Below are 25,872 nucleotides of genomic sequence, written 5' to 3'. Positions count from 1 at the left end.
AAATAGGCTATGCTGTTCAATATGTGGTGGACATCTCACTTCAAATGCACGCTGTGTTTAAGGCTTAAAATGAAAAAAAAAAGATAATAAATCTCCTATTTTTTTGACAGCAGGGAAGAGGTGTAACTACTGGAGAGCAGATGAGACAAAAGGCAGTGCTTTGGTCTATCCTCTGCCTTAACTGTTCCCCTCATCGAAGTGCATAGTTAGGAACCAGTTACAGTCAGCCGGGGTTAATTATAATTTCTTTGTGCCAGGTAATTTTGTTTGGATTAAGTGCAGTTTGAATACTCAAATCAACCTGTGTTAATACTTCAAGCCATATTTGTTTATTAAAACCTGAACGTAATAATAGACTTGTTCATTACACTTTCTGTATGTAGGCTTGTCCATCACACATAAAGAAGCATGCCTTGTGTCATGACGAAAGAAACACATTGTAAAATTCTTGGAAAATGCACAAAAATTTGATGCGAACAATAATGTTTTGTGTTATTCTTGCAAGCGCATATCTGTAAATGAGGCTGTGAAGTGGAAAGAACTGGCTTGTATTGAATAATATAACAGCTGGCTGTGGCTGACAATGTCACCAGTCAGTAGTTGGAAGCATGACACCAAAGACATTGAAAGAACTGGAATTTTCGCACATTGTTACTAGTTGCCAGAAACTCAAGTACATAGTTTCCACACCATGCTCACTATCTTTCACGTATGTTCCGGCGCACATTTTATTTTTAGGAAAGTGCTCTCACTGATGTGGTCTGGTTTGCCTGCATGGGTGTGATATAAAAGCTTGGTAACTGCATTGTTGCACCAAACATGCTGTTACAAAGATGTGGAGGTAGACATTCTAAAACAATTCTTGGGTACATGTAGGGGGGTGGTAAGGGAGTGGAAAACTGTCGGATCATGTGAAAGCACCAGCCTTTGAAATGTGCTGGAACGCCAAGTGAAATTTTGAAATATGTTTGAGTTGGTTGCAAGGTCATTTGTTCGGATTCACACAAGTAGCCTGCATATTGGATCTGTAAGACAAAGGAACCTCATGGGTCGAGCGTGGTGTGCTCTTGGCCATGCAGCAAGCTGACGGATGACAACCAGTGGTGGGAGCTGTTTGACCAGAACACGTCGCGCTTCTACTACTACAATGCCAGCAGCCAGCTGACCGTTTGGCACAGGCCCAAGAACTGCGACATCATCCCGCTCGCCAAGCTGCAGGTGGGTGCTTGTTGTCTGCCTCAATCCTCTGGCGGGGCATCTTTTGGTGCTGCGAGCTCCTTGTATCTGTTTAGCTCACACGGGATGGAGAGTGTTTGGAACAAGTAATGTTGCCATTCTAAACGTTATTCCAGCATTCATTTTCTCTAGTTGTGTGGATGGGCAGGTTGACGGGCTGAGCCGTTATTTCAGCATGGTCTTGAGTGGTAGCAATTAGAAGTGAGACCAACAGCAATGCCCGTTTCTAATAGCAAACTGTGTGGGTTCAGCGTTAATTTCTTGTAGGCTTTCAGTGTTGGAGTGTTGTTCTCTGCTAGCAACATATCTCTTGTCAATAAAGGAGACAGTGCACAGCACATTGTATTATGCACTGGGTTTTTTTATGAGTTGTGCTTATGGTTGTACACGGCCACTTCACTTACTCCAGCCTTAAAAATATGGCAAGGAGCAGGGGGGATTGAGGGCTGTGCAAACATGTGAGAGTGCATAGGTCACGGTGGGATTGTAGCAAGCGGCATGTTCGAAAAACTTGACTGCCGCGGTCTGTGTGCACATGGTCTGTGTTCCATTAGTTCTGCGTGCCCCGGTAGAGCTTCCTTCTTCTTCCTTGTGTGCCTTAGGTGGTGTACATGCTGTGCATGGTGCCACACCATGCTTGGTGTCTGGGTAGTGCCGACGGCGCAAAGTGGCTCTCTCTTTGGTCATTTGGCCGGGTTGCAGGGAACTGTGGCGGCTGCAGCTGCGAGCTACGCAGCACGCCAACCCCATTGACAGGCTGCCACCTCTAGTTGAGACAGTTCGGTGTCCACTGCACCCTTCTGCCTGGTTCTTTTCCGTGCATTGTTTTATTTTTAATTTATTTTTTTTTCAAAAAATTTTTTTCTGCCTTTTGTGCACTGTTGTTACCTGCTCTGCCCTGCATGCTTTGTTTTGTGTGCAGGCCCTAGTTGGGGTCTCGGGAATGGGAAAGTTGCCATTGTTTATTTGTTTGCAGTGTTTTTGGTTACCCAAGAGGCCAGTGCATCAACTGACAGCACATGTTTGTGAATCCGAAAGTATGTCTGGTGGCAAAGGGCTGCCCTGGCTGGCTGATTGGATGCTCCCCAACTGAGACCTATTGCTCCTAAGCCAGGAAGAAAAGATAGTACTGCACTCGAGAAAGAAAACGGACCAGGACTATTTATTTTCTTGTGTTTCAGTGTCAAGCACTGTATGCTTTTTGTGAGCTGTCAAAGCCACACAGAGACATGCAATAATCAGGCTGACTGCAGAGTACTTTTCCTTTGATAAATACCATATCTTCGTCTGCAGAAAAAACGTGCAGCTGCCTCACGGGACTCAATCTATACATTGGATATTCCCATTTGCTCTCGGGAAGTCTTGTGATTCAAACTTTTTGATGTGCAGTGCCAGTTGTGACAGTATTGAAAGGAAACTGCTAAGCCATGCGTAGGCTGATGTAGTTTAGTTTTTAAAACCATAGTAACCCTCAGCTTTATGTCTTTTTATATTCTAGTTGACGCTGAAGTGTATCAGGCAGCAACATCAATATCATCCAGCCTTATCAACATATATGTTTGTGAATGGTGCATCGAACTTTGTCTCAATGGCTGCTACCGCTCCATCCAGTGCAGCCCATTTAAGCATAATTTTTCGGGAGTGTTGAACACCTTGTGTCAGCAGCACTGTGCCTCCTCTGGTCACCACGGATGAAGTTTGCATGCGCAAGCAAGTTAACGTTGTTGCTGTCCGGCCTCTGATGGGAAGAGTGGGGAACGAGGGGTACCCCAGCTGCCCTGGCTTGCCTCTTGTTGTTGAACGCCGTGCGCTGGGGGGGGTTGCGGTGGGTGTTTCAGACGTTGAAAGAGAGCACAGAGCTCGAAGAGCAGGTCTTGAGGGCACCGGTTAGGAAAGAGTCCGTGGGAACACAGACCAGAGTAAGTGACTCCTTGGTTCTCCTCTGTTTCCTCTTTCACCCCTGTTCTGTTCTCTCTTTCCCGCATGGTAGCCCTTGCCAGTCACAGGGGGGGGTTATCTCAGTGGATGCCATGCCTTCTGGTGTTATGTTCACACCTGCTCTCAGTCTTGCTTTCAGGAGTTCACCGTGATGTTGCCACAAATGTATTGCTTTCATGCTTTGCCACGGTGCATCAGCACCATATGTGACGTTGCTAATCTAATCAGAAGGCATAATAAATGAATTATGAGATCACTGCGGCACCTGCATTGGAGGAATGCGTAAGCATTGACGCCTCCTCGCCCCTCTTTGCCTAAATTAATCAAGTTCCATCATTGCTCATTTTGAGTTTTCAAACTTGGTGCCACACTTTGCTCTGTCCACACTTCCGGTTTTTCAAATTTGGCGCCACGCTTTACTCCGCCCACTTCCGGTGTTTTAAATTTGGCACCACTTTTGCTCCAGCCCCGCCCACTTTTTTACATTTTTGGCTCTAATCGATTAACTAATTACTCCACATGCACCTCATGATTTCCCTTCGGGATTTTTTCATGCTATGTAATGCAACCATTTTTTTTTCTAATAACTCAATTCATTCGGACGTTATTGTGATGACAAGCTCGTGAAACCACAAACATAGCCATACAATGCTTACGCATTAATAATCAGTATTTACCATCTCTATGGGCAGTGAAGTCCAATTAGTCTGAGGGCATGATCCATTACCAGTGTACAGTGTTCTGAAGATCGCAGCATCTGGGAACTTGTGGACAGCACACTAGACAAGCCAGTTTAGTTGGACCTAAATGATGGGTAACCATCTTGAGAAATGGCAATCTGTAGTTTTGGTGTCAAAAAAACATGTTCAAGTGCTTTCTTTGTGATCCAGAGTTTCTTTTCTTCATCCTTGTCTCCAGACTCGGGTGCAAAAACTAAGGTATTGTATGCGGGAATTGCTAGGATGGAGTAAGATGAAAGTATTCTGTTGGTAACTGGCAACATGTGACGTGGATTATGTGCACTGCAATGGTGTCAGTGGTGGTGGACTGCATTATTCCCGGGTGACTGTGAACCACGAAGGCAGCACCCATTGAGGCATCCCCCCATCACATACATGCAAGAAGCTGCTTCTTTGCTCAGAAAATGTAGTTGTGTATACTGCAGTACTGCTTTTTTTTTTTTTTGCTTCTCACCCTTCTTTTCTCATTCTGCTTAAATTTTGCATGAAGTGTCATGCCTGCCTTGTTTTGAGTTAGCAGGCTGCGAGGTCTTGTGGCACGTTTTCTGGCAGTTCAGTTGATTCACCGAATTCTCTATATGACCTCAAGACCAAGGATGGGCAACACAGAAATCTTATTTCAATGGCTTGCTGTCCCAACGGAATTCAAAGTACCTTTGGCACCCGCTAACTTGTGGATGAATTGTGGCCTCAGAGAAGCATGACAAGAAAATTTGACTCAGCCAGAATCCAAAATTGAGTTGCATAACAAAACCAATTAGTTCACCTAGAACTGTTCCGGGCAGTTATTATGTGTGAGACATCCTGAAGTGAAAAATGAAAATCACTCTGTTTGTTCCGTGGTCGGATGAATAACTCCATCGGCATCGGAAATTCCACTTTGCAACTGAGGTGGAGAGAGACTGCTATTTTATTCGTTTGGTGTCATTTCCATAGGTCACCTATAGCAGCGGAGGTTAAATATGTAAGTATGGTTGGCTCTTTTCCTGTCTGTTGTCCAGTCTACTTGATAAGGCCAGTTTGATTGTTGCTTATTAAGTGTTTACAGCAACACATTGAGATAAACCCTGAATTCTCTGAGCGGTGCAATTTACAGGAGCAGGTGCCCGTTAATATTACCAATGCGGTAAAATAATTCACCTCGGCAGTAATGCAGTTTTGAGCAGTGCACTTATGTGACTTTGTTTGTAGAAGGTCATCATCCACTTGTAGAGTGAACACAAATGCGCCATACATTGGATACCCGCAAACTAATGGTCAAGTGCAGGCTGTGCAGGCAGCTGGCATGGCTCCTAAGATTGCTGCGCTTGCATAGTAATGTGGACATCAGCCTCATGTGATACTTTACGGAGCTGTGATTTAAACTTCATCACATGTTCCAGTGTTACATTACGTGTGGACAGCCCTGTACGTGCACACAGATAGTTGCTTTGGGCCAGCATTTATGTTAGTCTGTCTGTTTACCAATTTCCCTCAAGAGAAAAGTGTACAACAGCTGTATCTTACCAGTAGTCACCTATGGGCAAAAACGTGGAGGTTTACGAAAAGGGTTCAGCTTAAGTTAAGGACAGCGCAGCGAGCCATGGAAAGAAAAATTACAGGTGTAAAGTTAAGAGACCGGAAGCGGGCAGAGTGGGTGAGGGAACAAACGCGTGTAAATGACATCCTAGTCGAAATCAAGAGGAAGAAATGGCCTTGGGCAGGGCATGCAATGCGAAGGCAAGATAACCGCTGGTCCTTAAGTGTAACGGAGTAGATTCCAGGAGAAGGCAAGTGTAGTAGAGGGCGACAGAAAGTTAGGTGGACGGATGAGATTAAGAAGTTTGGGGGGATATAATGGATGCAGCTGGCTAAAGACAAGGTTAATTGGAGAGACATGGGAGGGGACTTGATGAAAATGATGTCTATTTAAAAAAAAAAGAAAAAGTCACAGCTAGTCAGCCTGGGACAACTCTGTGCTGTGATTTGAAAAAAAAAAAAGTGTGTCCTCATTTCGCAAGTGCACCAGAGTGTTCAAGGCAGGCCACTGCTCCTGGGTAGTCCTGGCCCATGGCCTCAAGCTTGAGTGGATGACAGCCACTTACTGGTGGCAGCCAGGGAGACTGTACACATTAGTTGTCTTATAGGGCAAGTAATGAAAGCAAGACACATTATTAACTGGCCTGTTTCTGTTGTTTGCACTGTGCTGCATACAGCGCTTATTTTGCGGTTATCGAGGGACATAATTTGGTTGTGTTTTAGTTAGCGCTAGCGACATTGTTCCATCATTGAGGAAAGTTGGTTGTTTTGCTAGCTTCTTCGCTTCTGCCGTGTGTAGCTGTAATCAAACAAAAGCATCTGTGACAGCATGGCTAACACTGGCGTCTCCCAGGTTCCTGCCTCCCTTATCTCCCACCTTGTGGGGCTGATGGTTCTTCCTCGGTGAATGTTGCAGGTGCGGGAAGAACCCACAACATGCACCGTCTCCACCCAAACCAGCCCGGCCCCGTCCCCACGGCAACACCGCAAGGTAGGACAACGCCTGGTCGGAGCATGGAGTTGGAAGTTTAGTGGACACGTTTTGATGGAGGCAATTTGGGTGCATAGTTGAAATTACTAATCCATAGCCCTGCACTCTGGTGGCCCTGAAGAGCGAAAGCAACATAAAGAGAAAAGAAAAAGTGTAGACGCTGCTGCTGCTGCTGACAGACCGTGCGAGCAAGTGGCATGGTCCAGTCCGTTATTCACCACTGAACCCCCACTTTAGTCTTCCAGTCCACTCCAGCAAACACGGTGTGACCTGCCCTCTCGCCTCCCACCATCTCTTTGTCTTCCCTTTCCGACTTCCCTCTTTCCGCCTGCCAACCAAAATACCCAATGTGAAGATTCTAATGCGAACACTTGAAAAAAAAATCGCCCCAAATGTCAGTGGGGGTCGATTGAGAAAGGTCCAAGGCCACCTCTTTGTCAGAGCTTGCTCTCCCTCTTCCCAGATCCGTGTTGCCGGTATGCTGTAAGATGCAAGTGCACTGCCATTGGAGCATAGCCAGTGGCTTCAAAGTTGAATCGTGTTGCATCAATTGTTGCATTGTGTTGCAACATCGTGTTGCGTCATTTTTGCGTTGTTTTTTTTTTGGCATTGCTAGCTGTGATGCTCTCTCATACAAAATATTGTTAGCAGTGCTGACGTTATTCATTCAATACCGCAGGATTCTGATTGTGGCGCACCACAAACGGCATGTTGTACCCCGCAAAAGATTGCATGGTAAGGGCTCATTAAAATGAGCGTATGACCTGAGAAGTGTGGTTCTACATGGCTCTAGGTTGTGTTAGTTCTCTTAGATTATAAGACAGTGCTGAGTAGAGCGAGAGGCAGAAAGAATTGGGCTAATGAGTGGAGTGAAGATACTTTATTGAACAGTTTGTTCGGGTGGAGTCCTTAGTCCAGGAACCCAGTGGTGAGACTGACCATCATCAGTGAGTGCTGCTCTCCCAACTGACCCTTTGCCTACAGCGGGAGGCGTCGTTGCGGTGTGGGGCCCAGCTGCCACTGCATCACTACATCCTGGAGCAGGCCAAGCTGCTGGGCTACCGGCTGGACCTGTTCGAAGACGGCTCGTCCTCTTCGGCCTCCTCGGCTGCTGGGGACTGGGGCCACGACAACGATGATGAGGAAGACTTTGCCGATGACGAGGCCATGAGCGCCCCTTCCTCGCCCTCCTCCTCTCAGGACGAGGCAGATGCCCACGACGTCAGCCGCTTCTCAGGTGAGGTGTGGTGGTGCATGCTTAAGGTCGCTGTTGTGCTGGTTTTTAAGTGCAGAAGTTCAGAAACGCACTGCTCTGCCGTGATCAAAACCACACACCAACCAGTCCGCCTAACTGCCCTTTGGTGCTGGCTTTTCTGCGCAGCAACTGGCAGTGACGTGTCTCAAAACGAGGGCTATTCTATGCTGTCTGCATGGCAGACAGAATGGTCAGCTCACAAGGGCTCTTCAGGCATTGGATGCAAGTTAAGAATGTAATATAGGGAAATACCGTATATACTCGCGTAATGAGCCCCCCCCCTTCACACACACTTCTGTCGTCCATAGTTAACTTTTTTTTTTTAGCCTTTACCTTTTGTAGCGGGTTCCTCAGTTTTCCTGTTGTCCACAGTGCAGACCTTGGCAGTGCGGCAGACCGCCAAGGCGCTCTATAAAAAAAAAAACATACCTGACTTTCAGGCCCAGTGTTCAATATGCTCGCGTTATCTCACTGCGATTGGCGGGTGCGGTCAGCTACCACAGAATTGTTGGATTGCGTCAAAATGAATGATGCTAAACACCAGTGGCACGAACGCATCTGATTGCTTGCGTTTGTCGATCACGGAAGGACGGACGGACATATGATATGAAATTTCGACGCTTCCAAAAAAATCTCTTGAAAGTTTTTTTCCCGCATAATGAACCCTCCCCCATAACTGATGTCAACATTTCTGGAAAAAAAGTGGGTTCATTACGTGAGTATGTTCAATGTACACATTACACGCACAGAAATTGTACAATTCAGCTTGAAATCTCTCAAAGTAAGCTTGTCTGTGCAGAGTAAGCAAGATTGGTGTCATGAGGCCTATTATTTACCATATATTGTCACATATAAGTGGACGTTTCTCTTGTAGCGATAGCTACATTACGGTAGCATTTTGAGCCTTCAGCATGGCGGCACGCAACCCTGTGGTGGCACTGCAACCCTGTGGCTGTGCCACCACGCTGTCATGTGGTTGGTCACGCGGTGCGGAGCAGCTACCGGCGGTGCGGCGCCGTGGCTGATCACGTGGTTCGTCATGTACAAGTTCCACTCGGCCAGCTGTAGCTATCGTGTCACTCCAGGTTTAACCAGAGCTAAACCACCGTCAATTTTTTTTTTGCCTATCCGAAATTAGGGGTTGAAGTCAACATATTCATGGGGAACCTAATGTGGTGTGAGTTGAGCCGCGGGTAGTATGTGTTCAGCGCTGACGTGTATCCCTGTCAATATGCATGGAGCTTTATGCATAAAAAAGATAATCTCTAATTTGCATGTAGATGAGTTCTGCCAATGAAAATTTGAACAGTGCATCATCTACCCGGCTCTCTCGTGTTTGTGGCCGCTTTCCTGGGCGAGCAGTAGATAGCACAAGAGCAGTTTCTGGTAACCTTTGGAGGTTCCTCACACCAAGTCTGGAACTACAGGACCATTGGCAGTTCGGTTTGCAGGGTCGTCTGCTGCAGTGCACGCAGGTGCGGGAGGCAAGAAGGTACAGTCGAACCCTGCTACAACGAACGTCGCTGCAACAAAATATTTCCAATTCCCCGTCAGCTCACCATAGAAAGTAATGGAACAAATTTCTCATCACAACGAACCATTTTTTGGGCGCGTTTCCGCTTCAACAAAATTTTTGCTATGCGAAGCTGGGTTTAAAAATCATCTTACAATAAAACAAGCATATCGCCGCCCATCTGTGTACTTCCGTAGGTCCACGCTGCTTTGTTTCACTAAACTTTCGCTGGAACCAATTGATCCAATCATTCAAACGCACGTGAAGACCGGCATTGTTTGGTGGTGATGACAGCCGGGTTGGCTGCCTCGCGACAAGGCGCGGGTGCAAGCTCCCGTTTTCTTCCAAGCCAGGGCCACAACCAATCCGTCGCCAAAGGACACAGCAGCCTGGCAACAGCAGCAGCTCGTTTGCCCTAGTATTTTTCACTCGTGCTTGTGATCTGAGACCGACACGAGCATGACGACTTTGTCTAGGAAGTGGAAGTTCCTTTCTCTTAAAGAGAAGGCACGAATTATCAGTGTGGCATTCAGCGGCAGGAAAAAGGGAGATGTTGCAGCGGACTTCGGCATCTCACATAGCACGCTGTCAACGATCCTGATGATGTTTTGGGACCATGCTGTCCAACGTGACAGTGTTTTTGGGCTGATATCGCCAGAACGAAATTTCCGCTTCAGCGAAATTTTTCGTACACCCCGTGAATTTCGTTGTAGCGGGGTTCGACTGTATGCTGCGCTGTTTGATCACTTTTGATCTCCATATTGTGATGAAGAAGACGAAGCTGGCAGTGGCACACGACGGAGCGCTCGCGCTAGTCCAGCGGCCATTAAATCATCTCATTGCCGTCAGTCATCTCGTCTCATTCTTCGGCTGGCCACCATGTAACAGTGTGACGATGACTGTTGGCCTGACCATTGCTCCATTACACATCCGTTGCTCTGAGTAGACATGCATCTTCCTGCTTTGGCGGTGGTGGGAATAAACTTTTTTTTTTGTTCCGTGAGGGCTGTTATTGGGGCGGTGATTTATATTCAGAGCTGACTTGTATGCAACATTATATCGTAACAGTGCCTTACTGGCTCAATAAAGGAGCCCTACAAGGCAGTTTGTTTCTAGTGCGGCCTGCCCACTCGCTGTTCACATTAGGGCTGGCACTACAGCTGCGCAGAGAGTGGCATACATCACAAGATTAATAATGTTGTGTCTTGTTTGCATCAGAATGCTGCAGTCATCCTTGCTGCTGCAATCTTAAAGCCGTTGTGGCACTATTCGTACCACAACTAGCACATGTCGTCAGTTGCCTTCTTAGTGTAGGGTGGGGAAACCGAAGCAAGGCTATTGCTCTTTGGTTCCCAGCAGAGAGCGACAATGGCAGCTGGACGTCTGGTTCCCCCGTGGGCCACCAGGGAACCACGCAGCACGCTTCCCTGCGGCGTGTTGGGCACTCGCGACCAGATGGTGGAAGCTTGCTGGAGAAGTCGCAGGTATGATATGTCTGATTATAACTTATCCCACTGCAGTGGCAGTGTGGCTGTGACACTTTTAACTAACTAGTCCAGGGCTGCTGGCTTGGTGAAATGCAAGAACATGCATGTACAGAGATTTTGATGTGCATTGGAGAACACCACGTGCTTAAAAATAGTCTAGAGTCGCTTTGACACAAAAGGAGTGGGGTGAAAGACTAGACGTGGCAGAAGCACTGTGATCTTCGTATGCATATCATTACCCTTTGCTATTTGGTGAGAAAATAAGCAGTGTTCCAGTTCTTTTCTCTTTCGGGGAAAGCATCTTCCTACATACATTGCTGAATGTGTCCACACAGTAGGTCATCTTTCTACATTTCTGCCAGCTTTGATGCAGCACCCTGCTTTATGGAGTAAATGTGCTGATGCAGAAAGCAACCCAGCATTGCCAGCTGCATAAGTCAAGCAAGAACCGGCGTGTTGGCTTGGCTGCTTAACAGTCTGTGTAACGTTCATTTTGCATTCAAGGAGTACACTTGTGCAAAAATGGGGGCAAGAAAAGAGATATAACGACAGGACAGAGCGCAAAGCACTTTAAAACTCTTGTTTAATGATGCTGAGAGGGCTTTTGTTAGAAAAGTGGTACAGGCATCACGACAAAGCCCCTATCCTGTAGTACAGTAGCTCCGCAGCACTGTATCGCCTTAGCTGTCTTCAATATGAGAGGCTTTCTCTCCTGGACAGTGTCCGCAGTTATAGTAGTCCCTAGCTCCCGTAGCCACTTCCTTTAGTAGTTCCAGTAGTGGTTGTCTTCTGGTGGTTGGTTCATAACTGAGCTTCAGTCCTTTTGCTGCATTCTTCTGACGTCCTCGGGCAGGTGCACATCCCCCAGAACGATGACCATGTCCGCTGTATCTTTTTTCTTTTTGGGGCAGGTTGCTGACAGTGCGTCACCACTGGACCTCTGTAGATTATCCTTGCCACTGTCATAGCTGCTATCTTTGTTAAAGGTGCACTAAAAAGGAATCTGAACTCATCTTTTTACCGCGGGAACTCGATCTAGACGTTCCGAGCATTCTTGGAAACTACGAATTGTTGTCCTGTGCGGCCGATTTCCTTAATTTAAATGAGATTAAAGTCCCGGCTCCTGCCTTTTTTTTAAACTAGGCGCTGAAAGTAGGAGTGGAGTGCCTTTCAGCCAGTCCCGTGGCGACTTGCTGCTTTGCCATCTGCGGGGTGATACGTAAATCAAAGAGTCCAAGCGTATCTTTATTTTCGTGGGCCTGATTTGCGGCTATGTTGTCTGCGACTGAAACTATTTATTCACAGAAACCTAAAAAACAAAATAAAAGCAAAAGAGAAGCCGCCACGGGACTGGCTGAAAGGCATTCCACGCGTTGGTGGACTCCTCCTACCTTCAGCATTGAGTTCAAAAAAGGCGGGAGCTGGGACGTTTAATCCGATTTAAATTAGGGAAATCGGCCGTACAGGACAATAACTCGAAGTTTCTAAGAATGCTCGGGAACGTCTAGATCGAGTTCCCGCGGTAAAAAGACGAGTTCAGATTCCTCTTTAGTGCACCTTTAAGGACAGCGCAACTGTACTACAGGCTGGTAAGGAAAGAGGCATTTTCGTGATGCCTGTGCTACTTTTCGAACAAAAAGCACTTTCAGCCTTAAAAAAAATTTTTGACGTGGTTTGCGCTCTGTCCTGCCATTACGTCTCTTTTTTTCCTCCCTTTTTTTGCACAAGTGTATTCCATTTTATGCATTCTGTGTGTGCTTGAAGCCGATTTCATCAGGCAGAGGTGGTGCACTGTCGATCATGTTTATTTTTTCAAAGGCGCCCATGGCCTTTGAAATTAATAACAAAATAATGTTATTCAAGGCGGGAAAATCTGTCTTTGATTGTCCTGACGGGATCCTTATTTTGAAAATTATTTTCCTGCTTGTGAAACTTAACAAAGAAACCACTTCTAGGTGATGCATGCTCTGAGAGAGAGAGGTGCGAGTTCATTGCATAAACAATTGTGTGCACTGCACCCAGTGTTGGCGGTAACGCTTTACTTTTTTCAGTACATTAGTAACATGCTGGTTACCATTTCGGAGCTGTAATGGGTAACATACTTACGTTAACATTTTTCGGTAATGTGAGGTGTCACGTTACTAGTTACTTTTTGTTAAAATTGCCCCCTTTTTTAGAAAAAAAAAAAGCGCACACCACCTAAAGTGATATTGTAAATAAACAAAATGAACAGGCGCTCTCGACGACCCTTGTTGCGGTTCGCATGCATGCCACAAAACACCTGCCCTTGACGACGCACGCAACTAAAAAAAAAAAGACAGAATAGCCATAAAGCACGAAACACGTGCACAAACACATATTCACACACTTGTCTTCACCTACGTCCCCTTCGCAAACCGCTCACGCACACAACTCTCTAAAGAGTGGAAGCGTGCGGAACATTTTGGAACATCACATTTTGCAGAATTGCCTTAAATTTGTTGAGAGTTCAGCGATGTTTTTTTTTTGTGAAGTTAGAATTGATGATGAAATGCCATTTTGTGCTTAATGTCACATTCAGAAAATGGCTTCACCACGTGCCACAGAGTTACAAGCCATCACATGTAATTCTACAGGCAACTTTAGGCCAATAGAACATTGCTAAGCTCCTGCACATTTGCGCAAAGTATCCTCGTTAAATCAGGATTTCGCGTAAAATCTTGTTTGGGCTAGAAGTTTTATGTGAAATGTGAGCTCTATAAAATTGTTACCGTAAGTTCTTAAGGCGAAGACTAATTAAAATTAATGGGCATGACGTAACGCAAAGTAACGTGCGGTACTTTTTTTTGGTAATGATAATGATAACGCGTTACCTTTTTTTTTATAGCGTAACGAGTAACGTATTTAGCTACTTTTTTCGGTAACGCCTACAACACTGACTGCGCCTGAAAGGGTTAGCAGCCTCCATGTGTCTGTATCCGATCTCAGACCCACTGATTCCAAAGAGCAGAAGCGTTGTTGTTCACTGTTGTTTGCGTGGTGCGCAGTCATTCCAGGTGGCAGGGGGTTCCCGGGAGGCGTCGCCTGCACTGCGGCCACTGTCGGCCGAGCGCAAGCCCCCATCGGAGAGCGACATTGTGCAGTACGCTCAGGACAACCTGAACCGGCACAAACGGGGCCTGTTCCGGCGCAAGTTCTCTCTGCGGGACATGCTCTCGTGGTCCAAGGACCCCATCCGGCAACCTATGATCATGACCACCGACAAGTCACTCAAGCATGACGCCTGCCACCTCTTCAAGCTCATACAGGTATAGCCAGCAGGCCTTGCTACTTGATCATGCCTCGGGCCTCAGTCATTTCCTCTGCTGAATCAGCGACACCAAGCTAGAAATGAATCAGGTTGCTGCTTACAGAAAAGCATGGAGGTTTGGCAGCAGTGGTTTTCTTTTTACAGCGACAGCTGTTAATGGCACGAACCCTCGAATCTGCGATGCTGGTGTAGGCGTCCACACCGCAGAGGAGTGTGACAGTGGTAGGATAGCTGTTTCACTGTGCTGTGCGTGCAACGTTGCTTCCTTTTGCCAACATTGTTTTCATTGCACATGTAGCACATCGCAACAGCTGTCGCTGGGTTCTCGCATTCGCAGCATAGCATGAGCGCTTGTCTTCTATTTCTTTTGTTTGTTTGTGCATGCTAGCACCAGCGAATATGAATTTGACCCCTGTAGGTGCTATTTTGTGCTGTTCAGTTTCTGTTAAATTCAAGCAAAAATTTCACTACGCCCTTAGCACTCGACATGCCAGGCCTTAGTGGCAGCTCCATATAGCAGAGGGGCGTTGCTGTGGCCTCCTGCAGGCGTACATGGGTGACCGCAAGTGGAAGGCACCCGCGGAGCAGGTGTCGGTGGAGATTGCCACCCGGGGCTGGAGCCAAGCGGCCCTGCGGGATGAGCTGTACATGCAGATCTGCCGCCAGACAACGGACAACCCTCGCGCCGAGAGTCTGCTGCGGGGCTGGGAGCTTATGGCCGTCTGCCTGGGCATCTTTCCGCCATCGGCCACCTTCCGGCCCTACCTGGAGAGCTACGTGCAGCGGCACCGGTGGGTGCGGCCACTGTACTGCACCATTTGGCGTAGTGGCCTAAAACAAACCCACTGCAAGGAAAGAGGGTTCAAATGAAAGCAAAAAAGGACAACCACAAACCCCTTTTCTGGGGGAAAAGGGTGTTGGGAACATAGCTCCGAAGATGAAAGATGAAAGTTGATCATGCCAAGTAATTCACGAGCGCCACCTTTCAGTGCGTGTGCACTTGACAGCTGATTTTTTTTGGACTCGGTGGGGCCTGGGAAATGGTCTGAATAATCGAGCAGCCTGAAAAAGCCTTGAACTTAAAAAAGACACACGCGCGCACACACAAACTTTCTTGTGGAAAACCAGCTTGAAAAATGGTGAATTTTGCCATATCTTTTGTAAGTGATAGTATGTGAGTTTATATTTGAGCCAGAGATGCTTTCATGTCTGTGCTGCACCTGTCCGCACCGCACCTTACGTCACTGGTGCCAAAATGTAAAGTCGCCTCGTGTCACGCCACAAACCATGTCACTAGCTAATCCTGCACTAGCATGCCACAGTGCACGTCTGTTGCTGTGGGCAGTAGTGGTTGCGAATACCGAAAGAGAGAACAACCCGCCCGAAGAAGCGAGCTCCGCAGACTCCCTTAGAGGCAAACTGCAACAGAAATTTGCAGCCTACATAAAAGACATTTTTCTAGTGCTGTGTGAACAGACAGCCATAAAAACGGAAGGTGTCGTTCGTAGAGGTGACTGCGTCAGGAATCGCTCGCAAAAATCACCGTTTTTCGAACTGAAACTCAAAAAAGGGGGCCATCATTATCAAGCGCCGTAAGTGTTGTAAAAATGGGCTACTCGGCCCAAGGGGGTGCTGCTTGGCCCTGTAGTAGTGGAGTTTTTGGGGCTCACTGTTTCCATAGAATTCACAGCGAGTGCACGCACGTTCCAAGCGTGCCCCGTTACAAACACAGACGCTGATCCCAAGAATGTACAGTTCTGTGAACGATCACACGGGAGCGGAGACTACCTTTTCTTTTTAGTATGTGTGCTTTTGTCCTCCTGTTACAGAGGAGACACAGAGCTGCTAGTATAGATTTAGCGAACACCCTCTTTTCTGACGGGAATCCCAAGAGATGATGCGGACTTTCGATTCGTATTGACCAATCCAGGCAAGGACCTCACCAGAACGCCACATGGAAGGAAAGAGATCACTGTATGCCATGTTCGTGTGCATCGTGCATGTTCATGGCCCCGACAGCTGTACAGCGCTTTGAAATTATCGGTATGATTATCATGCTGATAATCGCTTCAGCATGAAAAGCATAATTTCAAAGCACCATCCATAATACGGGCTTTCCCAGTGGGTTCTGCTTGAGGAAATTTATCGGTGTTCAATATCTGCGTCACGTCTGGTAATTACCAATTGCCTAACTGTGCGACGTGCCGCCAGGTGCATGCGTCATCTGCTCTAGAGTTTTTTAAACGTTTATAACAACAGAACTGGCTCTCTAAGAAGTGCAAAACTTGGTGACGGTTAATTTTGTGATGTACCCAACATATATTAAGAGGCATTCTAGCCAAGGCTATATGTCATTGCAGCTGGTGTTTAAACATCTCCCCCCCCCCCTCCCCCCCCCCCCCCCCAGTCCCCTCATACCATGGGCAACACCGCCACTGTCTCATAATCAGCATAACCATGCACCAGGCTTATGCGCTCTTCTTTGCAAGCCAGCCTCATGGGAACGAACCTGGCATACCAGTAGCTTCAGTTGCAACAACGAGGTACAAAAACTGCCTAGCCTAGTCAGTCTGTCCGATTAAATGCGCTTGAATTCAAAATGGCACCTTCCACGTTGGTGGCTGGTTGTGGTAGCAACATTTGCTCATGTCTGTTTGAGGTCGAAATACCGAACTTTCCGACTCTAGGAGTCTTGCTGGCATCTTTTAGTCCAAAAAAGAATGAACACCAAGTCCAAACTACTGGTTGCGAATATGTATACGTTCCTATGACATATGTGATGGTTCCTCAGTAAAGTCTGAAAAAATCCGAATAACTGGGCTCCCGAAAAATTGGTTGGGATTGGGTACTGTGACTTTGCCTGATCTTCAATATTAGAAGCGCTCTTATGTTGCGAGCAAATGATGTCTGACGCAAGCATGAAGGAACAGTTTGTTTCCCTCAAAAAACTACAGAAGCAGGCCTGCAATCCATTCATTACTAGAGGCTTGCTGACAGAAGCGCGAAACCGTGACAGGTCACCGGGCTAGTTTTTGAAGGCACACGGGGCTGTGCACAAAAGTCATTAAGCGCCTGTCTCTCTCTTTTTTTTTTCTTTCGCTTGAAAAACTTGCCCAGTGGACATTAAAACTTCCATGGCTGTCCTGCAAACACTCGGGACGTAAGGGAATTTCACTGCCCATTGGCTGCACTCGCTTTGTGAACAAGCAGTTCAACCTGTCCTCAAACAACACATGCCACATGCTTGCACGCTCACTCCAAGTGCAGTTAGGCGTTTCACAGCTCTGAGTACTGTTACTGAATTGTTTTGAACACGGGATATTGTAGGGCACTGATGAGTCTTGGGGGAAGTGAACGCAAAACTGGGAGTGTGGTGACCACATGTGAGCACTCCAGTGGAAGCTATAAGGAGTACTACTCAGTCACCCAAGCCTATGTATGAGGAAAAATATGCTGACCATAAGCTCTGTTCTACTGTGCACTTCTCACTGCTCAGCTAATTGCAACAATGTAATAAGCTTTATTAATCTCATTCTGGCCAAGCCGATCGCTTTCTTGTGTCTGACAGCACTGTGCCACGGAAGGCCGTGGCATGGGAGGGCGATCTGCATAGATGTGACCACTTTTCTGATTGGCTGATGACGGCTATTGTCGACTATTGGCGGCAGCTAGTGTCAACTAACCATGCGGCAGAATAGAGGTGCGAGCAGGATTTTCCTTCGTGCAGGGACGATGTGGCAGTAGGTGCTTATGCGGGGGCGTGCGCCCAGCGGCTCGAGCGTGGAGCCCAGAGTGGGGCCAAGCGGGGCCTGCGGCGGCCCACGGCCGAGGAGGTGGCCCAGTCGCGGGCACACCTATTCCGGCCTTCCATGTTCGGCAGCCGGCTAGAAGAAGTGATGGCGCTCCAGTGTGACCGCTTCCCCGACCGCTGCCTGCCATGGGTGCAGACAACCCTGTCTGAGGCTGTGCTGCGGTTGCACGGCGCCCAGACCGAGGGCATCTTCCGTGTGCCCGGGGACATCGACGAGGTACATCTTCTGCAACTTCAACCCGACCAACGGAGGCCACTGTTGATTCCATTGTGGGCGCCTGACTTTATTAATTTATTGCGAGCCTCAAATCATTTCTCAAAGCATTACAATGGGGGGGGGGCTGTAAGAATTAAAAGAATATACAGTAAAAGCTTTTAATTGGACTGCACGGAACCAGAAAAAACGTTCAGTTATTGGAAAGTTTGTTGGTATCCTTGTGAAAATCTGTGTGATGCCAGATCTGCTTTTCAAATAAGAACAGTGCAGGAGCAACAGTTTTTCGCATTTCTGTCGGGTGCTCACTGTGTGCCCACTGTCGGGAATATTCGAAACAGTGGAGCCTCCGCACAAGCCTCATTGTTGCGTTTGAGGACGCTTCACCATGCAAACTGCAAACAGCGCAGTTTCAGCACACAGGTATTGCGGGACAACCACGTTGACAGAAGCGAGGGAACGCCTCATAAATATTTGCACAACATGTTTGTTGTTGTGGTAATGCAAATTTCAGTGGCATCTGTGGTAGTGTGCGAAATGCGAAATACTATTTGGAGTGTTCAGCAACTCTGAGTAGGGGTGTGGGATGTTAGCTGTTGCATTTAATTCCCAATGCGCTCGCATTAGCGCTGCAGATAAGCTCTAGTGAATTCCATTTGTCTAGGCTATTGAAGTAGCCAGGTGCAGTCACCACTTGTAGGCCACTATGCTAAGGGTGGCGCGTAGCAGTGGTCATGTTACGCTGACAACGCCACAGAAGTGTGAAACGTAGTTAAATGAAAAGACCAGTGAGGCACAGCTGTGCTTGGCTGGCACAGCTGCTGCCCATGGGCTTGCACGTAGCTGAGAAAAGTGAAGCCAAAACTCTGCGGCCGAAATATTTTTCAGCCACTGCTGCCTGCCATTATCGTCACGCCAGCTGTTGCAGGCGCGGTAAAAGAGTGCAAGTTGCACTGCACCTCGCAGTTGAGGCTTGAGGAAGGCTAATTTAATGATCACGTGCTATGCCGCTAATATCTCATCACGACCCCCTCTGGAGCCCATCTTAATTCACTGTTGTGAGACCCACAGCATCTGATTTTAGCGTGTGTGCAACGCCGTAAACTTACATGGCCGTTGGCCGGGAGGACTGCAGCGCCTGCCCAAACTGTACTCATATTTCCAAATTAATAAGCTTTTACTGTACTTAATGTGCATCATTGCCAAAGGTAATGAAGCTGTGCACTCATGCTACATTGGCAGAAGTGAAAAGTTTTGAAGTGGACAGCGAGGAGAGACTGAGGGAAAAGTGTGATTGTGTTTAGAATGGTAATGCGAATTTTACTTTCAGCAAGTACCATTGAATCCACTCACGTAGCAGCAAAAAAATTGTGTGTGTCGAATGCCGTTCACTATAGACAGGGCACTAATTTTTACAGCGATAGCTGATAGGTGCCCGTCCCTGGCTTGCTCGTGGTTGCCGTCGGCATTGCTGGTGGGTGCGTTACCATTATTACCAGCCATGGTTACCATCTATGGTTACCATGGCAACCTGGGTGTGGTTATCATTCCGCATGACACCACCATGCCACGGCCACCACCTTATGTCACGGCCAACCTGGGTCACATAAGCCTACGGGTGGCTCTGTTCGGGACAGCCGCAAGCCAAAACTAAATGTTTACACAGCTATCACTGAATCTCGCTTTACATAGTGGTAACCGTGCTGCGAATTTTTTCCGTGTGTCAAGGTAGCCTGATATTCAGCAGTTCACTCAATGAGCCTACAAGACTTGAATACACGAACTCATAAATTGAAGCTGATGCAAATGATGACATTGATGTTGCTGAACATGCATGCGCAGGCAAATCATGTCAAGGTGGGCCTGCATGCAGCTTCACTCAATTCTGTGATTCTTGAAAGCGAGGCACAGAGTGGATGGACGGTGTGGTGCCCTGGTGTAGGTCAATGCCCTGAAGGTGCGGCTGGACGAGTGGCAGGCGGTGGACTGTACGGGGGGTGACCCTCATGTGCCGGCATCGCTGCTCAAGCTGTGGTACCGGGAGTTGCATGACCCACTGATCCCGGCCGCCCTGTACCAAGAGTGCGTGGACTGCTGCGGCGAGCCCCAGGCGGTGCTGGCGCTGGTGCGGCGCATGCCCGAACTGAACCAGCGCGTCCTGGCCTACCTCATCCGCTTCCTACAGGTGCGGTGCCAGAATCCGTTGCAGACATTGCACGCTCTTACACCGGCCACATGAAAACTGTTTCTCTTGCCTTGGCACCTTCGAAAAGCGGTGAGGCAAGCACTGGACAGGTCCTTTGTAATGTGGCCCTTGTACTTTCCTGGTTCCACACCAGGTGATAAACCTACAGTTGTGGCTGCCGAAACCATGGTCATGAAACGAATCCCAGTCGTGGCATGGACATTTCAGTGAAAACGAAATGCAATGCGCCCTTTAGCTGTAGAGTGTAACTGCACATAAAACAGTGTCAAGTAGTTAAAATTGATACAGATGCTATCATATCTCTTGTAGAACATGCGCAGCTTCGGAAGGCTAAACCCATGTGCCGCATTTTGAGAGTGTGCTGTTCAAAGCTAAAGATGACAAAAAAAAAATGCACTGGAGCTCGATATGAATACATTCGAACCCCGCTACAACGAAATTCATGGGTTGCGAGAAAAATTCGTTGAAGCGGAAATTTCGATGTGGCGAAATCAGCCCAAAAACACTTTCAGGTTGGACAATTAACATAGTCCGAAAACATTATTTATTTCCAAAGAAGTCGGTCAGCTTCTGCTTTTTTTTTTTTTTTTTGCCACGAGAGCCGTGGCGTGGCTTTCGCACTCGGCGAGTGTTTACATTGCGACGTCGTCATCGTGAGCACCAATAAATCTGCGGAGCACATCTAGTGCTTCCATCACATTTAGTTCAGGTGGTGGTGCTAAATCCTCTGCATCGCTGTCATCGTCCGATGATGCGTCGCTGTGGCGAACGCCCTCAATTATAGCTTCGTCACTCAGCTCCTCGGAAGAAAGGAACTTCCACTTCATAGACAAAGTCGCCGTGCGCGTGTCGATTGCAGCGCGCAAACACGAGCGAAAAAAACTAGGGTACACGCACTGCTGCTGTTGCCAGGCTGCTTTGGTGACTGATTGGTTGCGGCTCTGGCTTGGCAGAAAACGGGAGCTTGCACCCGCGCCTTGTCACAAGGCAGCCAGCCCGATGGTGATCACCACCAAGCACTGCTGGTCTTCATGTGCGTGTGATGAGTCAATCAATTGGATCCAGCGAAAGTTTAGTGAAACAAAGCAGCATGGACCTACGGAAGTACACAGATGGGCGGCGATATACAGTTAAAACTCGATTTAACGAAGTTGAGGGGAGCCGTGAATTATTTCGTTAAATCAAGAACTTCGTTAAATTGAATGAGGCATTTCTTGGGCACATAATTCAGTACATTCGATTACAGTAAAACCTCGTTAAAACATACCCGCTTAAACAGTACTTTCGTTTTAAAAGTAGTAAAGTCAAGTCCCCGACTGAGCACCCATTGAACATAATGCATTTTGCATCCGCATAAACCGTACCAGCTTATCGCGGTCGTATCGGTTAGCACGTACCATTTTCACTTTTCGTCGCACTCGCGCGTGACGAATTCACGCCGGTAGCACCGACCCAAAGGACGGTTCGGCTAGCGGCGCAACAATCTTCCCTAAATACCGCCGACGGGACGGCAAGCCACACAGCTAATGACAAATTGGCGCCAAAGTTGGTAATCATACAACTAGCGCAATCTTTGGGGGTCCGTATGGTCATCGTCATGACCCCCCGCGCTACTTTCGAGTGGGTAGCGCCAACACCACGACCGGCGCCGCTAGCGCGCATGAAAAGAAACAACAAAAATTCTTACTCGACAAGAAAGGCCCGAGGGGACTACAAATTTATTTTCCGCCAAAGAAGTCGGTGATCTTTGCCTGCGTGCGCTTTGTGAGCAACGGCCGCACCGATTTCTCGTAGGTTTGAAGTGCGTCCAGCGCGTCTTCCGTCCCCTCGTGTGCGCCGGCAAAATGTCGCAGCAGATCGAGAGCATCCATCACCTGACCTGGTGTCGGCACGGGAGCTTCGGCACCTGCAGGGTCGTCGGCAGCGTCTTCAGCCGTCACTCCCTCCACGCTTCCTACAAGCCGCAACATATCGGCATCAGTCAAAACTTCCGTTGTGACTGCGTTTGCGTCGGCGTTCACGTAGTCTGAGAAACTTATGCCTGTGGGCACTTCATCCACTGAGCGAAGGTGTTCCCAGGCATCTTCATCCTCGTGCACGGCGCTCGCGCAGTCCGGACCAGCTTCGGCAGTTTCAGGGCCTAGTGTACCGAAACCGGCAGTCCTGAAGCAGTTGACAATTATCGACGGCCTCAGTGCTCTCCAAGCCGCCGCCACCATCTCAACCGCCATAAAAATATCTATTTTCGTCTCGCGCTTCAGCTCCAGGTTGAGGAGAACTCTGTCGACGACTCGACGCTTGTATGCGCACTTCACGCTATTAATTATCCCTTGATCCAAGGGCTGAACCACGGACGTTGCGTTTGGGGGGAAGTAGCGGAGCTCCACGCTGGTCAGCTCGACCTCTGCAACGTAGTGGGCCGTGCAGTTATCCAGCAACAGGCACACTTTCCTTTTCTGGCGACACATGTCGCTGTCAAATTCCTTCAGCCATGTAGCGAAAATGGCACGCGACATCCACGCCTTTGAATTGGCAACGTACTTCACAGGAAGCTTTTTGGTGCCTTTAAACAGCGCGGCCTCGCACTCTTTGCGATGACAAGCGGGTCTCGTTTGTCGGTGCCGTCCATGTTGACGCACAGCAAAAGAGTCAGCCTTTGTTTGCTGTGTTTGCCGCCGTGGCACGCCTGCCCCTTCAGGGCGAGTGTTTTTTTAGGCAGCATTTGGTAGAATAGACCGCTCTCGTCGGCGTTGTAGACGTCGCTGGGGGCATATTTTCCCAGAATGTCGGGCACGTTTTCAGACTGCCAGTCGCCGACTACAGCCATGCTTACGCTGCTCGCTTCACCGCTAAGCACTTTCCCGACGATGCCGTGTCGTTCTTTGAAGCGCGACAGCCAGCCGGGACTTGCCTTGAACTCATTGTCGCCCAGCAAGCACGCGAAAGAGCGAGCTTTTTGTTGGAGCAGGTCTCCACTCACGGGAATACTATTCTTCGCCCGCAAATCCATAAACCAGGCGAAGAGGGCCTCTTCCATTTTGCTTTGAAGAGTGGTCTTCAGCGTTTTTTTTGCGCGAGAGATTCCCCGACGAAGTGGCGCGGAGGATGTCATCTTTCCCTTTCAATATTGTGGAGAGAGTACTCGCTGGAATGCCATGTGATGCAGCCACGTCACATTTCTTCTGTCCACTTGTCACAGCACGAATTATGTCCGCTTTCTCGTCCAGGGTAAGCCTTTTTCGTTTCTTGCAGGGCTCCATCTGCTAGTCAGGAGAGTTAGCGGCGCGCTTGCTCGCACACACCACGTCCGCGTTCACGATAGCAAGGCTAGACTGATGGAGGCCTAACAAGCTGAGCTTGACAAAGACCTGCGTTCAAAGGCATGGGGAAATCCGCACAAGAGCAAACACAGATCACAACACACAAACACACAAAAAAAAAAACACGCGAACTGCAACAGCGCCATCTATGAAATGTGGCACGAAACTTTTTTACTGCTGGCGCCATCTCGTGAGCTCGACTCAAAATTAAAACTCGTTTTGCGCCGCGCAGTTTGAAAAAAGCGACGGGATGAAGATGCTCCGCGCTGTTACCGCTGACTCGCAATCAATAAATTTTGGGGTGCTGCCTACAAAATATACCAAAAATTAACACTTTTTCACCTTTATTTCTTGAAAAAAGGTTCGTTAAATCGGGACAGATCACGGAATCGGTTTCGGTATTTCGGGTTAGTCAAAGCATTGAACCCTATGGGCGTCTGAGGGGGAATTAGGATACCTTCGTTAAATCGAGATTTTCGTTAAATCGGGTTTCGTTAAATCGAGTTTTGACTGTACTTGTTTTATTGTAAGATAGATTTTTAAACCCAGCTTCGCATAGCAAAAATTTCGTTGAGGTGGAAACACGCCACAAAAATGGTTCGTTGTGATGAGAAATTTGTTCCATCACTTTCTATGGTGAGCTGACGGGGCATTGGAAATGTTTCGTTGAAGAGACGTTCGTTGTAGCGGGGTTCGACTGTAGTAATTTCCAATTATGTGGTACATTCTGAAAATCAGCTCAGGTGTCATATGGCACCAGACAGGTCTCTGACTAGCTCTGGCACAGTTTCAGCTGGAAATGCAATGTCTCGCCTCAGCAGTCTGCCTTCATCTGTAAGTTCTGAAATGGGCGTTTACTGGTTGAGTTATGAGCACATCATTGCCAGCATTTCCGTAACATAGGGGAAAATTGGCATTTTTTGTAGGTTCTTTTTATGTTGGTTACATTAGCTTGCAGTGTATGAAAATGCAGCTAAATAAATGTACTATTTGATGGTGTGCATTTCAGGTCGAAATGTTATGCAGTAATGTGAACTTTTATTTGTCTAAAACACAGTTTGGTGAAAATTATGGTAAATATTTATGATGTTAGGCTTATACAGTCGATCCAGGATATATCGAACTCGAAGGGGATTGCAAAAAGTTTGATATATCGATAATTCGAAATATAAAATACGCCTATTAGATGCTTATTTCAAAATTGCACACATCTCAGACAATTTCCCCTGGATCGTGACGAGTGGGAACTTGCTGATTTGCTCCTCCAAAGTCCACAAAAACGGAAGCACAACTCCGTGACCACAGCACTTTTTTCGCAAGGAAAAGGTCCGTGAGCTTAGCTTTCCTCTTCTTCTGCACCCCGAAGTTCATTAACCTGTCCTCAAGCTTGTTGATGGTATCCAAATGAGAAAGTCCAGCGCCTTCTATTGCGCCACAACAGCAACGAATGACGCTGAATGCGGATGCAAGTTCAGACGCAATGCACGGCGGCTAGGTTTCTTCGCCTGAATCTTCGCCGCTGCTCGGGTCCGCTTCCTCGATATCTATGATGTCAGCCACAAGCTCAGCTCAACACAATCCGCAATGGCTTGCATGTCGTCAGCACTGACAAAATCTTGTGCTGTTACGCCGTCTGGGACGGTGCCTGTGAACGCCGACAACTCGTGAAACTCGTTGTACAGGAATCCAGTGCCGTCGTCTTCTGCGTCTAGACACCTGTCTCGGTTTCACCGCCGCTTTCACGATGCTGTAGCGACTCTTAAAACGCTGCTGCCAACCAGTGCCACCAGTGAAGCTCTCTTCTCCGAAGTCTACAGCAAACCATTTCGCTTTCTCCACGAGCATCGGGCCGTCGACAGGGATGTTTCTGGCACGTGTCTATAAAAACCAGGTGTACAAAGCTGTCTCTACCTTGTCGTAGGTCGGAGCATGTATACGACACGCTCCAGGGCGGCTGGATTGCGCTGTCTTCAGCTTCATGTCGGCTTTGTTCTTCAGGATTGTACTCAGCGTGTTGGGAGGAATTCAACGCATTGACCAATTATTTTTTCTCGCTGGCCTCCACCCGTCGAATGATATCCGCCTTTGTTGCAAAGTCCAAATTCTTGCGTTCATGGCTCCCGAACACGCGACCAAAGCGAAAAGAAAACGCACGGCGCCGCACAAGTCACAAGCGAACTCACATTGGCCTCGCGAACAAAGTGACAAGAATGGCCACTGCACCGTACCATACCAGTCACATGCCCAAGCAGCACCGACAGCAGTGACAGCCAAAATGGCCAAAACGTTGACAGCTAGCTGACGTCGCTTATTTTGGCTACGCCAGCGCAGTCAGCCAACCAGCATGCAGAAAT

The 25,872-nt window shown here is 47.9% G+C and overlaps 1 protein-coding gene across 5 annotated transcripts in view; it reads left to right on the top strand.

The window, feature by feature from the left end:
- The window catches only part of RhoGAP93B (MyTH4 and RhoGAP_KIAA1688 domain-containing protein RhoGAP93B), a 39,863-nt gene that overhangs the window by 5,002 nt on the left and 8,989 nt on the right, over positions 1 to 25,872 (top strand). The window contains exons 3-11 of one of the 5 annotated variants that reach the window (XM_077644107.1): positions 1,080 to 1,218; positions 3,075 to 3,155; positions 6,349 to 6,423; positions 7,408 to 7,660; positions 10,551 to 10,675; positions 13,705 to 13,965; positions 14,514 to 14,758; positions 17,695 to 17,995; positions 19,935 to 20,177. In XM_077644107.1, the coding sequence (XP_077500233.1) occupies positions 1,080 to 1,218; positions 3,075 to 3,155; positions 6,349 to 6,423; positions 7,408 to 7,660; positions 10,551 to 10,675; positions 13,705 to 13,965; positions 14,514 to 14,758; positions 17,695 to 17,995; positions 19,935 to 20,177 (1,723 nt within the window). Of the gene's footprint in view, positions 1 to 1,079; positions 1,219 to 3,074; positions 3,156 to 6,348; positions 6,424 to 7,407; positions 7,661 to 10,547; positions 10,676 to 13,704; positions 13,966 to 14,513; positions 14,759 to 17,694; positions 17,996 to 19,834; positions 20,178 to 25,872 lie in introns of those variants that run through there. The other 4 variants (XM_077644106.1, XM_077644110.1, XM_077644109.1 and 1 more) reach the window with 4 other exon arrangements.

This window comes from Amblyomma americanum, chromosome 11 (assembly GCF_052857255.1).
Source record: "Amblyomma americanum isolate KBUSLIRL-KWMA chromosome 11, ASM5285725v1, whole genome shotgun sequence".
Taxonomy (NCBI): Eukaryota; Metazoa; Arthropoda; class Arachnida; order Ixodida; family Ixodidae; genus Amblyomma; species Amblyomma americanum.
This window is presented reverse-complemented; position numbering and strand designations above follow the sequence as displayed.